Genomic DNA, 17114 nt, shown 5'->3' with positions numbered 1-17114 from the left:
AAAAGTTGGAGGAAAATGTGAGGAGGAAATGGAGAAGATCGAAGGGGAATGACAGAAGCTGAAGGCGAAAAGAGAGGAAACAGAGCTGAGGAGGGAGCTAGAAAATTATCCGAGAAAGAAAGAGGGATGAAGCGGTGATGTTGAAACAAGTACAGAGACTATTACAGAGAAAGATGGTGGACGGACAGAGGGAGAACTGGGTGGATATTTCAGTGTCAAAAAGCTCCGGGAGGGATGTAATGTTCTTTTTACGGCTCCATTTGCATGTTTCTAAGCAGGAGTGACAGCTCTTGTATTAGACGCTCATGCACACACACATTCATATCAACAGTTCACCCCCATCATCACACTGATATGAGTGCCTTCATTAGCACTGATGGGACAGGTCACACTAAGGATGCTGGACGAGTGTGTGGCACGCTCACACATACACAGAGTTGACAGCTTTCACAGCGGTGGCAGCAGAAGTCACAGAGCCCGAGGAGACGCACTCACTGTTAGTAACAACTGCTAATTTCACGTGGAGCAAACGGAGCGAGCCGGCTCCCCATCGGGGGCACCTGCTGCAGCGAGCAGGTGAATCCCAGTGAGCAGTGGCGGCCTAAAGGCGAGAGAAGCGAGCTTGTGACTGGAAGGTGGTCAGTTCAGTGCCTGAACCAGCAGGATTAAATCTGCTGAGACAGGTGACAGAGTTTGCCTCACCCTCATTAACACCACTGTGGTGCCCTTGAGCAGGGCCCTTAACCCCAACTGCTCCAGTGGAGTTGCTGGACACAGGTCAGTCTGTGGTCGCACTGGGTCGCTTCCAGGTGTCAATGTGAACAGGCGGCCTCTCAGTGGACCCACCCTGAATAAATAAAGGTTAAAAAAAAAGTGAGCGCCCCAATCCTGCACTGATTAACCAGCAACCTTGTTGACGGCTCCTCGTGTTCTCCTTCAACCACAGGCAGGTTGAAGTCGGGTGCTAAAAATGTGAAGTGGGCACAACTGAAGAAAGACTCGCAGCACATTGCCAGGTGATGCGTGTGGATGACTCTGTGCACGTCTTATCGTGTCTTTCAATATTTCCACCTCTCCACTCATTTTCTTGATCCCACCTTCTCTCTTTCCTGTCTTTCTGTCTGCCACCATGCATTATGCGTCTGAATCCAATTATCCAATTTACATGCAGACGGACACATCAGATGCCTTTGTGACCACAGTCCCTGGAGGAGCCAAGATGGGAGACAAAGATGGGCAGGCAAGCAGAGCAGATAGGTAGACGGATGGATGAGCGCTAGATGTGAGAGGAGCTGATTTAATAAGTGAGAAGGGAGGAACGAAAGTGAGAGAGATGATATAAAAGGGCTGAGTACGAAGCAGATTGGAAGAAATTTATATACAGTACAAGTGGAAGAAACAGCGGGAGGGAGCGAAAGAAAGAAATGATGACTGAAAGACAAATAAACGGTTGACTGCAGTCATGTAAGCTATAAGTCAAACTGAGTCAAACTGTTTAATCTTTATTAGGGCTGGGCACGTTAACGCCTTAGTTTCACGTTAACGTAATACTTCAATAACGCCGGCAATTTTTTTTTATCGCGCATTAACGCAGTTTATTTTTATCATTATTATTTTGAATGTCCGTTGCTCACTGGCTCTGAATACACATACAGACAAACCATGGGTCACAGGAGGGGCGGGGTGTTGATCAGTACTGGCTTGAGATGGGCGTCATCACGTGTCTCAACCAATAAGAGCATTTGAGGCGGGCCTAAGACCGCTGCGGCGCTCAGGTGAACTGGTCCAACTTGGCGACTTTCTCGCTAAATCTGGTCACTTTTCAAATCCTCTTGGCGACTTTTTTTGTCAAAAGCGACTAGCGACAAATCTAGCGACTTTTTCTGGTGTTACTGGAGACTTTTCTGGTGTTTTGGAGACCGAAGTGAAAGCACATAGCACTCTGCATTTACTGTCCCCAACGAACAGCGGGTGCTGCCATGAGCCCCTCCTCCGTCCCAAAACTTTAGCCGCTGGCAGCAGTTCCAGCTGCAGTCAGAGCAGAGAGGAGACCCACACCGCCCCGCGTCCAGACTGCTAATGAATCGCGCAAGCGCAAAGCCGCCGCTGAGCCCGGATAAAGGAGGGTGAATTGATTAAATTTGATATTCTAACATTTACCAATAAGAAGAAAATTGATTTATGTAATGTGGGTCTAGACAAAGCATTAAAGTCATGAAGTTATTCTGAGAAGTGATGGCCTGTTTAAATGGCAAAATATAAAACAAGCAAACCAAGAATCAACAGAACATATTTAGGGTGTTACTCACTTTTTGTCTCTCCCATGACGTTATTCCTCTCTCCTACAGCATCCATTACAATTACATGCAAATTGAATTTTATGCAAATTAGGCGATGATGTAATTTAGGGACTTCTAGCTACTTTAGGACAGCCAATAGCTACTTTCCTTACTGAGGAGTTGGCAACACTGTAACTTCCAGGGACAGAAAAATTGAGAAAGGTAAAGGACTCTTATGTGGACTTTTTCAATTTAAATCTCTTCCACACGGCGGAGTTGATAGAACAAAAGTTATTTGTAGCCAGTGCAAAGCTGAATTTTGTTATGACCGGAGTACTTCGAGTCAGAAGTATCACTTAAATGCAATACACATGTTGATGCCAGCAAATCACCCACCCAAACAAATAGCGGCGGAAGGCTTTGGCAGACTACCCGATGTAGCGTGTGGGAGAAGTATAGATAAACAAAAGCAAGACAAGCTAACAAATGCCATAGCTACAAACTACTGTGCTGATTGATGTGCCTTGATATGAGCTTGATTACATTGAGATTTTCTGCTACTGTGTAATGGGAATGCTTCTGTTAAAAAGCACCTTATTTGTTTAAAGTGTTTGCAAACCAAATGTTATTGCACTGTTGTTCAAATATTGGTACTTTTAAAATACAAGTGCACAATACACTACTTTTGAATTCATTATTGAATGCTGCTCATATCAGTGCAGTTAATCGCAGTTAATCTCAGAAAAATCATAGTTAATGCGATTAAGGATTTTAATTGTTGCCAAGCACTAATCTTTTTACAACCTGGATTTTATTTTGTAGTCTTGCCATCAGTCCCTCGGGCCATACGACTCTTTGGCTCCTCTCAGTGAGGAGGTCTGGTCTGACTGTTGGACATGTGATGTCACTACTCAGCTCCATAATGTGATCACACTTCATTATGACACTATACTGCTGCACTGCGTACTGTTTAGCCTTGTCTTTACCTTTGTACACAGTGTTCAATCCTGCACATATTGGCGTCATACACAGGTACACCATGCACATTTACTTATGTATACCTGCCACACGTTACCCGATATGTGCATGTATATATATTCTATATGTTACTCGGTGTGTGTATATACATTTTCCTATACTCCTACTTCTTTCTTGTTTTTTTATATTGATACTTTTTGGTTTTTTGGTCTTACACTTTTATACATTTCTTTATTTTGGGTGGTGTGATTTAGTGGGGGTATTATCAAAACAATGTTTCTGATACCAGACAGATTTGAAGAAAAACTACATTTTACCTTAAACTGCTTCAGGTGTTGTTAGAAAAAATTCAAGTAAAAACAGGCCAATAATACACCAACAATACCCATACAGCATGTTGAAAGAGGCTGGGCTCTATTGTGCAGAGCGTTGTGAAGTTTTTTTTCTCCATTGTTCAATAAATCAAACCTCATTCTCCTCATCTCTGCCTGCTCAGTTTTGTCAGTTAGGTCAAAGGTCAAAGTGTTTATTTGTCATATGCACAGTTAAGAAATGTGTTTCCCTGTACAATAAAAATCTTACTTTGCCGTCCACATGAATGCCACACAATACAAGTGAAATATAAAGCAGACGAGCAAAATCTAAATAGGCAGTAAAACAAATCTAAGACACTTTAAAGGAGCAAGTGAAAGAAGCACAATAAAAATACAAGAACAATATAATGCAGAGAAAATATATGATACATGAGAGCTATGAAGTGCAAATATTCAGCAGTGAGTGTGCAATTATGCATGTGCAAAATGAGTATGTAAACAGTACAGATGGAATTACATGAGGTACGTACATGTACAGTTAATGTGTTTCTCAGTGCTGAGTTCCTTTATATTGACTTTCTTCCATTCTATGACTAACTCGTTTATTAAATAGGATGTGTTCAGATCTTGGTTACTGCAATCATTCACCAGGAAGTGGCACTTCTTAGAATGACTTAAGAGATCGGAGCCTGAATCCACAATCCTCTTCCTGCACAAAGCACATTTCAGTGTCACTTTTCCTGCACTGGAGATCAGCAGGGACTGGCTCTCCAGGGAATCTAGAAGCGTGTATGTTCTTTCCTCAAGGCTCTAACTTTGGAAGACACCCAACTAGATTTGGTTTGTTCACACTCCTGAACACAGCTGAACTTTGAAATACATTTATGCATGGAACAAGGGTTTGGTCGCCCAGCTCTTGACTGGAGCAATGCTAGAAACCTCCGTACATAGCCAGTATAGACAAGGAAGAATGATTACACCATTCAGTACCTCTTTATTAACTTGGACTAGAAGCAAATTACTGGGCACAGACATACTAAGCTGTCAGAGACACATGAATTAAAAAGGGAATCAGATTAGATTTACCGAATGACGGGAAAACAGTCCATAAAAAGCTCAGATTCTATAGAGAAAAAGCTGGAGAGGCAGAGCTGTGCTTTTCTGTGGAAATGTGCAATCAGTGCTTATTGTGCTTGTTAATCTGTATTGTTTTACGTGTACAGTAGCAGGGCCATGAAATAAAAACTTAAAATGGGTCATAATTTTGTGCATGTGAATTTTTGGTGTGTTTTTACTGTATTTGAAGGATTCAACAAAAGGAGAATGTGCGCTGCAGGAAGACTGAGCTGCATGGATTTTGTGTGTCACATAATTAGTCAAAGGAGGGGGGCGCTAGATTAGAGTGGCTAAATAACCCCAGTTCAACTATTAACAAAGTCTTGGCATAATTATGTAATAAAGTCAGCCCTCCTTTTTAAATTCCCCTAAGCAGATATTACCAAATCATTTTCAGCCTGCCCTCCCATTGGCTTCTGCCTTCTCAATAAATTATCCTGAGTGCTGAGGACATGAGTCATGCAATTCTAACTCGGCTCCCGGGAATGCACCTCATGTATGTTTAAGAAGAGAGGCCCAACATAGTGTGTCACAGAGAGAGGAAGATGTGGAGTGAGGGAAGAACACATGCACATCATGGCCAGCAGCTAAGGCTCCTCCTGAGTCAAGATATCAGCTGGAAATGGTAGGTCTTGGTGTCAGTTCTTCAGAATTACACATTTTGTACCAGCGGGTAAGAATCAGAGACAGTCAGAAAGAAGCAGCGGTAACCTGGGGAGTATGGAACACTCTGAATAAGCAGAACACACGGCAACACTGGAGGTGTTTGTGTTTCCGAGTGGCATTTAAGACTTTTCAGACTCTATGTACTTTGTGCTGCTATTAGGAGATATATGGGACAAGGCAGAGAGAAAGATGTGCTAGAACAAAATATCTCCACACACCTGACATATTACCTGTACTCTGCTACAAAGGCACCAGTGGATAAGACATACAATAATTATTTATTATGGATTCGCTGTTGTGCTTCTTATCCCCTTGTACTTGTTTTGATCATAGCATCTTTGCCAAAACAGCCCTTTTACCAAGACGGGACTGATTTTGAACATTTTCATAACCCTGGCTCGAGTTCCTTCTCTTTTCATGAAGCTTTTATTTTTAATATGCCAATGTTTTTTAACGTTGTTTTTGTGTCTAAACCTAACCAAACATTTCCCATAATATTGTCACAACATAAAAGATGAAAATTCCGGAAATGCCTCTTGGGGGTTGTATCAGAGGATCAGGAGAAACACCCGGTGTGGTCGTTGAAGTTGTTGGAACATTGACTATTTGCTGAGGTGGCACTGAACTGAACTGGATGTAAGATGCCCATTATGAATATCATTTGATAAAGTCTACGATGACTACAGTGACCAACCTGACACTGATCTTGGGATGGCCACAGGTGGCAAATAGACATTCATTACTTAAGTAGAAATAGAGAGACCTGTGGAAAAAAACACTGGTAAAAGTAGACGTTCAGATTCATACGCTTTACTTGAGTAAAAGTAAAAAAGTACAGGCTCTGAAACGTAAATGGTCTTATACTTGTAGAGCGCCTTTCTACGCTTTTACAGTGCACTCAAAACCCTTTCACATTATTCGGCCATTCACCAATCTGCACTCACACATTCACACACCGGTGACATCACCGGGAGCAACTGGGGGTTCAGTGTCTTTCTCAAGGACACTTCAACATGTTGACTGGACAAGCCGGGAATCGAACCGCTAATCCTCCGGTTAGGAAACGACCCGCTCTACCTCCTGAGCCACAGCCGCACCCCAATCAGAAGCAAAAAAGAAAAAAAAAATTCCTGACCACACAAAACACTAATTCATAAAATTATTTCAACAAAAGGTTTTTGAGTTGTTGCACCTATGTACTCAAAGTAAAAAGTAGCCGTCTGAAGCACATCTCTAATGGCTGTTTCTGTGCAAACCTGAGCCTCACATCATAATATATTTCCAAGATGAAACCATAAAAAAAAACAAAAAAAGAAAAAACAAAATTATTTGCATTAACTAACGAGAACATTTCAGGACTATTTAAGCCGTAAAGGACAGTGTTTTCCACAGTCTCCATAAGAGACTAAAACCGAACTGCCTCGACCCACGGCAGACGTTTCCTCCCTCCAATGGGTCTGTGGTGTTCACTTTATGCTAGTTTCACTTCTCACCCATCTGTACATGTGAGTCAGGAGAGAGAGAGAGAGAGAGAGAGAGAGCGAACTCAAGCCGGTACCAGGGCAGAAAATGTGACAGGTGGGAGGGTGACCAGCAGACACGTTGATGAGCAACAAGGAACAGTGTGAATGAGAAAGAACGACAGACGACAGGAATCATCGCAACATGACGTAGCATCCTGACACTCAGATTATATTTCCTGTCTTTCTGTGTACTTGTACTCTTTATTGAAAGGCCAAATCAAACCTGAAGTTAAAAGTGATGCTTTCATCAGCCAGATCTGCTGATGACCATTTAATACAATTTAATAGAAAATAAACTGTTAATTTCTTCACGTTGGGTGAAATCAAACTTAATGATCAATGTCTGAATGTAATCAAACGTCACCAGCTGGCCAAGTGACGGACTGATTTAACATCCTCTGTAAGCAGAGTCGTAACAAGCTACAACGTTTCTCACCTATTTTTAGATGCAGTTTCACAGTTCACATTTCATAAATATTAATGCTCACTGTTGACACTGTGGGTGTTAAAGGAATATTTAATTACGTTTCAACTGAAATTAACCATGCGACAGACTATTATCACTGTTAACAGAGAACTAGGCAATAAAAATCTCTGTAAAGGACAAAGTCGCGTGGATTCTGGAGCTTGGCAGAGCTCAGGGAGAGATGTATGAATGCTTTTCCAGTTTTCCTGAATGAATTTAGCCACTGACTGTGGGGTGGTTGTTAAATAAAGTGAGACGGAGTGAGTGGGCGGTGCGACACTCCTCCGCTCCAGACGAGCAGTTGCTCCCCCCTGAGGGCTGGAGGTGACTGGCTGAGCTTCAGTCTGGCTCTCTTCCTCTGCTCTCTCCCTGTTCTTCCGCTTGTTCCTGCCTCATCTTCCTCCTCTTTTTTCTCTCCTTCATCCCCCATCATGACCTGCCTCTCCCCCTCCTCCTCCTCCACTGCTTCCTTCCCACTGTCGCTCTTTTCCATCACTCTTATCCTTCTTTCCTCTCCTGACACCTTCCTGGCTTTTCTGCCTTGGTGCATTTTTACATTAAGCTTTAACATCTAGGTGAAAAAACATGACAGTATTATAATAAACTGCACTGCTCTGTTTGCTAATGTGCTTCAATCCAGAGAGAATAAAAATAAATGCACTGTGATAAAAAAAGATGGTATTTTGTTTTCTAGTGCCTCTTTTAGCCCGAGCTACACCCTGTCCTGCTCTGCTCAGCCTGTCTTGCCATCTTGTTTCTGTCCCATCCTCCTGACACCCTACTTCCCAGTTTGTGATTTTCACTTGGGCTCAGTTGTCTGATTAAATCCTCCTTCACCCCACCTCCTCCTACAGAATGTCTGATAAATGAATTAGCACCAATCATTTGTATCAGGATGTGACTGTGGCTTTGACCTGGGTTCACCTGCTCTGAACGGAAGGGAAGTCGTTCCTGACTGGCAATCATTTCATTCCGACATCTGAACATTTTAATGATTATGATCCAGAATTAGCTCGAATCTGGTACCATGCAGAGGTGGATGACAACGCAGACTGGGGCTTGTCCCGTGTGTTATTCTGTTTAGGCTGTTTAGGGAAACACTTGGTATGTCACCTTTGTTTGTTCAATATTTAGTTACCTCAAAAAAGAAGTGCAAAGATAACATTTTGCAAATTATTCATTAAAACATTTCTTCATCTTGTTGATAAAAAATGCTGCACTTGGTTTATTTTGCAACTCAAGCTAACTCAGGAGAGACGCAGCAGAAAAACAATGACCTGAGCTGCTGTTGGGGAAACTACATCAAAAAAAAGACTTTCAAGCCTACACAGCAAAAAGCAAATCTAAATAAGATAAAATATCTTATATCAAGGTAAAAAAATGCTTTAAAACCAGATGGTTTTAAAGTTAGGACATTTCTCTTGTTTAAAGCTTTTTTTGACCATAATTATCTTAATAAACCAAATTATAACTAAGATTTTAGTACCGGTTCTGAGAAACTTCATGCTTGAAATCAGAATTATACAAATACAAGTACAAAACTGCTTTGTATCAGATAAACTGTCCTGGTTTTTAGTTTAGCTGCACTGCGTTTAAGATCTCTATGGGTTCCTTGGACAAGACATTTTTGCAATTCTAAAAATCTTGGCCAGTCATATTTTCCCCATTTACTGCTTTTTTTTGTTTGTTTTTGAGTCCTGCATTTTGCAGGGTAAAGGCAGCGGGTGCCTGTCATGGCATTCTGAAATACTGAAAGTCACTCAAATCTTCAGCACAATGTGAACCAGCTTATTCTGAGAAAATTCTACCTTTAAATGAAAACTGGAGTGCAGATACTGCGCTGTGCATCAGGCGTTTGTTGTGAATGACACATTTGGTGCATTAGGGTCTTAGATTTGAATGTCTGTCATTGTGAGTGTTTGGTTGTACTGCATGTGTCACTTATTCCCCCACACTGGCCCACACGGCTGCTGCTGTTCGTAATATGACGGCTCGAAGGGGCAAAATAATTTCCAAGCAGACAGCCAAATCATTGCCGTCATTATCTCTGCCTCTGTCTCCTGTCATCTCCAACTTCCATTTAGTGTCTCTCCCCATCCTCTCAGCACTCCTCCAGCCCTGCCTGCCAAACTTCCATCTCACACATTTCCTGTCTCCTGTCCTCACACACGCTCCCTCCTTTGTCTGTACATCCTGATATTTGTGGTGACAGACTCTGTATACACGAGCAGCTGGTTGTTCAGAGGGTTTTCGGCTTTTTTGGTGAATGCAGTCATGCGGTTATGTCAGTGTTTAAAGTGGTTTTTGTTAAATACACATCTGTCTCAGCTGACAGAACACACAAAGAGCAGAAAGACCGACTCATGGAGATTGTTAGGAGGAAAAAGCGCTCTAAAATGCATCTCAGTTAGCTCCTGTGTGTGGATGTTGTTTCAAATGTCTCTCAGCTGCTCAACCATACTCTCTAGCTTAGTGCAAATAATTTATCTGCTTTACAACTGTGTGGAGAAGACTGCCATCTCATTTCCCCAACTTAGTATTTCAAAGTCATCCCGTCCATAAATCCATAAGATAATGATATCAACTTTGCTTTAACATCTTTAAATGATTAATTAATCCAGAGAGATTTGCATCCATTTGCTCTGCTCCCCATTCATTTAAACTCAAGAGTATTTTCTGGCAAGTGTGCAGCTACATTACTTAATGCCATTGTGAGGTTTACTTCAGCGTAAGCGAGGGTGTCATGGATTTAAAAAGCGTGACTACTGAAACACCACTTTGTGTTCAGAGTCAGTTTTTCAGCAGCAAAGATTTGCATGAGCACCCTTCACAGCAGATAACATCAGTGATGTAGGACATTTTCTTCCTATAATAACTGTTTTATGGGTTCAAAATCTAAAGAAGGTTAAAATTGGAATTTGGAACAAAACTCTGCTAGTGAAAGTCTATCTTTGCCTGTTGGCTTGACATTTGGCTACTGTACCACTCTCCCTCCAGGAGGATAGCAGCTGCAGTCGGTTACAAAGGATTCTAATCATACTCTAGAGTCGCGGTCGAGCCAAAATGTCAATAAACATTCTCAAACAACTCCTGCAGCATATTGCACTTCTCTACTGTTGCTCCAGCCCAGTATCCCTAAGAGTAACATCCAAATTGCTTCCACTGCCAGCCCTCAGCACGAATGCAAATAGCAGCGTGCGCTTCATGTAGAAAGACTAGACTTTTTCTATGCCAGCAACACTTCTAGTCAGAATGGAGCAATTTCTGAAAAGGCGTTCATCTCCCTCAAGAGCCAAACTCTTCACATGTGCAGGTGTCACTTGTGCTGCTGCAGCGAGGACCATCACTGGAGCCAAAGGTCCCTGGAGCCCTGCGCCTGTCAGCATCACCGACCACTGAACAAAAGCATTCAAAGCAAGATTTTGAGGGGAATTAAATATTTTGCAGAGTTTAAAGTGAACCTCATACTTCATTTAAGTGTGCAGATGGGCAGCCTGCATAACCATTCTCTTGTAGTCCATCTTTTCTGATCCAGTTCAGCTCGACAGTGACTGGCCAACACAACCATCACCTGAGCAGCTGAGTCACGTCTCTCTCAAATAAAAGCAAAGATGTGTAATGTGGATGGAGAATATTGCTAGAGAAACATAAATGTGATAACTGAAGTTGGAAAAAAAAACCTCAAAAATCAACTGGACTAGGTTTTTTCAGCTTACTATACTTGGATGACTGAGAATCTGCACGGACATGATAACTGAAGTTCCTAAACTTACAGTCTGGCTCTGAGTAAGTACTGCTTCCAGCAAATAGCCATATCCTGCACTCCAAAATCCAGGTACTGCTGTTGTCTTGGCCAATGTTTCCTTATAAAAAGCAAAAAAAAGTCGTTCTCAATGTGACTTTTAACCACCAGGTCCATAGGCCAAGGTGCATGAGGGTATCATCATTTAAGAGATAGGAGTTGCACATAAACAAGAAAATTGTATCTTCTCTTTTCTGCACTTTATTTACCTAAGTGCACAAACCAAGAAAAACTGGATTTCAGCAACAAAGATATAAACTAGAGCAAATTACAGCAGCCCCCTGGCAGTTGTAAGCCTCCACCATGCATGTTTACATGCATGTCCATCTAGACTCATAACATGACATGAAGTGATCATCACTACACACACTGAGATGGCCGGTGTGATTTAAGTCAATAATGTGCTGTCTTTACTTAGCGACCGTCTTACAGAGGACTGGCAGAGCGCGCTTTGTCACGTCGCCCTTGAATCCAAGTGGACGTTTGTGCAAAATTTGAATCAATATCCTCAAGGCCTTCCTGAGAACAGAGTGTTCTCCAGAATGAGACTGACATGAGATCAGTGACCACCATAATCTAATCAGTTCATTCTTGAGTCCAAGGGGACGTTTAAGCCAAATCTGCAGCATTCCTGAGATATCACATTCACAAAGATGAGATGCACAGACAGCACAAAAACCTCCAATCCTGGCCGTCTCTGATGTGGAGGCATAAAACGAGACAGAAACCACCCAGACCAACCACGCAATGGGCCGTTGGACCAGGGCACTTCCCCCAAACCTACAACATTACAACTAAACCTAACAAAAACAGAATTACCTGATCTGCTGCATCGAAAACCAAATTAGAATCACCACCTCACATTTGTACACCTCCGCCAACCTTGAGCAGAGCAGGAGAACAGCTCTTGAACTCCTGTATTATCAGCTTTATGTTGGCTGCAGCTTCATATTAATTTCCACTTCATACCTGCATATCATGCTAGTGTGCAAACAGAAAATAACAGAAGGTTAGTATAATTAGAAGTCGAGATACTGAGGCAACACTGAAACTTCACAGCACTACCACAGAAAATCATCATCTCTGCATGTAAAAATCTACCGTCATAAATATATTCTACATCTATCCTGCTGACAATTTGTGAATGTCATTCAAGATGCGTGCATTAGTCAAACTGAGCGCCGATTGCCAAGGCCAGTCTAGCAGCAGGTCCCCAGTCAGCTGCTGTAACCCTGACAGCTGGAAAAAAAGAGCAAAACCTGACTTCTGCAAACAGTTCCCAAAGGGGATTGTGCCAAAGAGCAGCAGCCATCAATCAAGCCTGCAGTTAAAGCTGGACTTCTGCTATCGCGCCTCTCTGCTCATTTCCCCTCCACATATTCCAAGTCCCTCTGGGCAAGAAGGGTAAACTGCCTAAAATGTAAATATAAAGCGTGCTTTGCCGTACATGGGTCTAACCTGGTGTGCAACAGTGACATGGACCATGTCTGGAGGTGAACTGCAGGGCACTCGCAGCTTTCTAACAATTTATGGTCTGATGTTTTCCGGAGCTGCCTTCTTCAGTCTACTTTGTGTCACAGTGAGACAACCTCTCAGTCCTTTTGTTTCATTTTAGACACAATCCTTAGACAAGTCACTGCTATAGTAACAACTGGCACAGCTTTGTACAAGACATGAATGCAATGCATGTCTCTAGTGCTGAGTGTGACCCTGATCAGTGCCTCAAAATCAATATGCTTTCAGTGTCAAGGTCTTTCATTAGGAAATGAGTGCAAAGTTAATACATACTACAAAGCTAAAGCAAGAAAAGTATTGATGACAATCCTCTACATCTGTAGCACCAAGTCCACCATGTAAAGTTTCACCTGTATAATAGTGTCATTACAGAGCCTCAGGGCCTCGGCTCTCTGGATGTGGTCTGAAGCCTCCTTAAAGCAGTCGGATGCCACTTACCTTTCCACGCTGTACTGTATATCAAAAGCTTGAGTGAATGACATTAAAATTCAGCCACCATCTGTCCCCTCCCCCTCCTCCTCCCTCTCACCTGATCCTGTCTGGCACTCGGTGGGTGTGGTTGCGGTCACTGTGGCAGTTGCCGGCATACTGCGCCCGGCTGGTAGCCCCCTGGTCCCTCCGCAGAGCCATCGCCCCGTGGGTGAGCACAGAGACGCCCTTGGCAATACGCCTGCAGGACGGGAGTGAGACAGTGTGAGACAGAGACACTGAGGACGCTTTTTAAAGATTTTTTTTCTGACAGTGCTGAGGTCCAGGGAAATACAGGACAGAAACAGGAGAGAGTCTCAGAGTGGAAGACAGTAGTTGCTGCTTGAATAACTACAGTGACAAAGAAAATGCCGGAATGTTCAAGCTTAGCGGTGCTGACCATACAGAAACAAATGAATAGAATCCAAGTTAAAGCTGAACTGGGTAAAATTTTAAATATCACTCATCGTGGTAGTTTAAATTATGTGAGACTTCAGCCAAATGAAAAGTAAACACATTCTGACTGACAGAGTCTTCAGAACGGCACAGTTTCTACAGATGAGGTTCTGGTGTTTGCACTTTGCCGCACAGAGACGCTGAACAGCAAAACCTGAACCGTCGTCTCCTCAGATCAAAAGTACTCCTCAGCATTAGAGCACACTCCTGTAACTGGCCAGCTGTGTGGAGGTGACAAAACAGAGTTTCAGCTCTTAGCTCTGTAGTTCTTTTCTGACCGTGACTGTTACAAGTCATGAGCCACAGATGACGAAGCAGCTGATGGCAGTCGGTTAAAGCAAGCAACACTGAACTCCTACTTTCTACATTTATTTAAGTATCTTCCATTCCAGTAAATAAATATTAGCAGACTCTCTTGCCGTCTGCCTCGTGACAGTTTAATAGACCTGACTTTGATCTGCAGGAAGCTTTCACAGAGCAAGACCATTGAAAATGAACCCCTTTTTAATATGGCTGTAACATCACTGATTTGTAACTCATCACTTAATACCTAATGTATTATGTTACATGAGATTTAATATGCAAAATAAAAATTGAAGAGCAGCTGTAAGTTCTTGTAACAGACCAGCTCCAGAGAGGCAGAACTTTACCTAATGATCCAAAACAGATAAAGCATTTCAGTAGAGGATTGTTTTCATAATTCACTGCATCACTGCTTCACACACGTTGGACTAAGACATGAAGTGAGGAAGCACAGAGTTCAAAAGTGCTCCACACATAAATGTGATCTGTCATGTATCACAGGGAACTAATTCATGGTCATCTTCTGCAGGGGAGGCTGCGTGTTCACAGCTGCAATGTGGTCCTGTGTCACGTTGGGACGTTACTGGTGCATGTTCTGGTCAAATGAAACTAACAAAATGCTGCTTTCCAGGAAACAGAAGCACTGATATGTTGAATCTGTTAACAAGGCTGAATTCAATTTCACGTGACTTGAAGGAGCAGTTAGCAGGGGAGCAGGGTGTGTTCCCATCGCAGTAAGCAGGACGCCGTTTCTTTAATATGTTCCCAAAAACTACCGGTCCAAATCATAAACATCATTTTTTAGTGTCTAGAAGAGTTCTCTGGAGAATCCATCAGCAGCCACAAAGCACTGTGGCAAAGAGGAGTGCACACTTACACTGCAATATACCACTGAGAGGAGGCAGGGATCATATTCATTCAAAATATTAATTGTAGAGATCTGGGGGATATAGCTGTCCTTTGCACCCCCAACATCCAGTCTGTTGTGAGCTGGTCGGCTGTGTAATGGTGCAATCGGGCAATCAACACAAAATCCTCCATTGCAACAACAACAAAAAAAATCCTCAAAACAAAGTCCAGGGCACTTGTTTTTGATGCTTAATTAATATGTAGTGTCACTGTTAAACACATGAATAAGCTAAACTACTATGTTTTATATAAATAGCTGTCCCTGGTAAGCTAGTGGTTAAGGCACAGCACTTTCACCACTGCGCCCCGGGCTCAAGTCAGGGTTACGTCAGGAAGGACATCTGGCATAAAACACGTGCCAAATGTTAACATGCAAGTCGTCAGTGTGACGATTCGCTGTGGCAACCCCTAAAAATGGGAAAAAGCCGAAAGTGACATTCATTCATTCACTATGTTTTATATAAATGGTACCAGCAGTAAATAGATTTTACCTCATGAAGGTCTGTGGACCAAAACATCATAGTGGCTGTCAGTGTGCAAGACTTCTGGGTTTTTTTTTTTTCTATCTGACAGACCTTTCTAAGATCTTCTAGTGTGCAAGAAGAATGTTGTAGTAATGACACACCGTCTCTGTAGTAACTGTCACCTGCTATGCTGTCAAAAAAAAGAGTACATTTTAGCTCTGAGGAGGAGTGAATGTGCTACAGGTTCTGGTCGGAGGGAAGCTAAACCTGCAGGTTCAGTCTGTCTGTCACATCTTCACAAGTACCTGTCTGTGTCGGCCACATCTCTGTCCATGTCCTGGGACACAGCATCTGTATTTCACAATGAACCATGAGTTCTGCCTTGTAGTAACACTTGTGCTGGACACTAATTTCACAAGTGTGGATATTAAATGCATTCAAAATAAAACTTGGCAAGCTGGAGGGAAGTGTGCATCTCAATGGATTTGAGCAGGCTGGGTCCCACATCCAGCAAACTGAAATCTGAAAGCCCATCTGCTGTGCATATACCTGCGTGGCTCGTCCCTCCAGCCCTGTGGCCGAATGGCGAACAAAGCCTTGGGCAACCCCTCCAGGCACAAACCAGACAGGGCAGGTCCCACAGCAAACCACATGTGACTCGGCCCGGCCTGACCTGCCGCCCAGGCTGCCCGAAAAACCAGCTCGGCCTCCTCCAGGGAGCAGTACAGCAGCCGGACCTGGAGGAAGAGGATGAGACGGACCCAGTAAATGGTGGCATTTATCAGGAAATGAGACACAGGGGGGCAAAGAGAGTGCAGGAATATAAGAAGGACAATGAGAATTAGATGCATGAAAAATGGAGTGACACATGAATCAAAGGAAAGAGGACAGATGTAACGGAAGAACAGCAGGTAGCAGTGCATGAAAGACAAAGTGAATATGTAGAAAAAGTTAGGGACAAACCCTATCCCCACAGGAAACAGGAACCTTTTGTGGAATTTTGCTCCTCCAGTGAAGGAAGCAGAGTCTAACTTTTATTCCGGGGCCATACAGTAGTTCTACCACGCCACAAGAATCCCTACTCAGGGTGTAGTATTTTCTGAAGGTGCAGGAACTATGGAGGTGAGGCCCCTTGTGCTGAACATCCCTAGTCGGTCAGATACTGTATAGCATTTTACACACGGCATTCTTAACCTGCTGTCGAGCATCTCGCTTTAATATCAGTTAGCAATTTGTTTCATTTCCCAGGGCTTTGGCCCTACTGTGGAAATGCAAATCACAATGTACTCAAAGGATTTTTACCCCAGGGAAAATTCTTAGACTTTAGAAAAAAAAAAGATGGGAAGGAGAGGAGGCAGGAAAAAGTCCAGATTAAAATGAGGAGAGGAGGTAAGGAAGGAAGCTGAGAAGGGTGGGACACAGGGAAAAGGAAAATAAGAAACCACGAAAGACCAAAAAGGGGAAAGGGAATAAAGGAAATAAGTGACAGAGGGTGCAAATGAAATACAGAAGGAAAAAGGAATAATGGATTGATGTGGAGAAAAAAGAATCTGGAAGTGAATTTCAATCTTATTTTTTTTATCCTCCATTCCTTGCTGCTTGGTTCTATAATACCCTTTTATATTTACATTACAATTATGGATTATATTCATTTATTCTTCAGATCACTCTGTGCACTTACACATTAATGCTACTCTTTTATTGCTTTTACAGAGTTGCTCTTGAAAAATGGTGCCTCTTGGTCTGCTTGCATTTCCCCATCGTGCATTATTGAAAAGGGGAAATTGAAAGGGGGAGCAAGAATAAAAGGACCAAGGGTGAATAAAAAAAATGTGAAACCAGAAGAGGCTGAGAA

At 42.7% G+C, this 17114-nt stretch overlaps 1 protein-coding gene across 1 annotated transcript in view; it reads right to left on the bottom strand.

The window, feature by feature from the left end:
• Positions 1-17114, bottom strand: part of grin2da (glutamate receptor, ionotropic, N-methyl D-aspartate 2D, a) — a 196537-nt gene that overhangs the window by 91771 nt on the left and 87652 nt on the right. The window contains exons 5-6 of the mRNA XM_020615463.1: positions 15809-15996; positions 13189-13329 (exon numbers count right to left, since the gene is read on the bottom strand). Coding sequence (XP_020471119.1) covers positions 13189-13329; positions 15809-15996 — 329 coding nt within the window. The remainder of the gene's footprint in view (positions 1-13188; positions 13330-15808; positions 15997-17114) is intronic.

This window comes from Monopterus albus, unplaced genomic scaffold (assembly GCF_001952655.1).
Source record: "Monopterus albus unplaced genomic scaffold, M_albus_1.0 scaffold165.1, whole genome shotgun sequence".
Classification (NCBI taxonomy): domain Eukaryota; kingdom Metazoa; phylum Chordata; class Actinopteri; order Synbranchiformes; family Synbranchidae; genus Monopterus; species Monopterus albus.
This window is presented reverse-complemented; position numbering and strand designations above follow the sequence as displayed.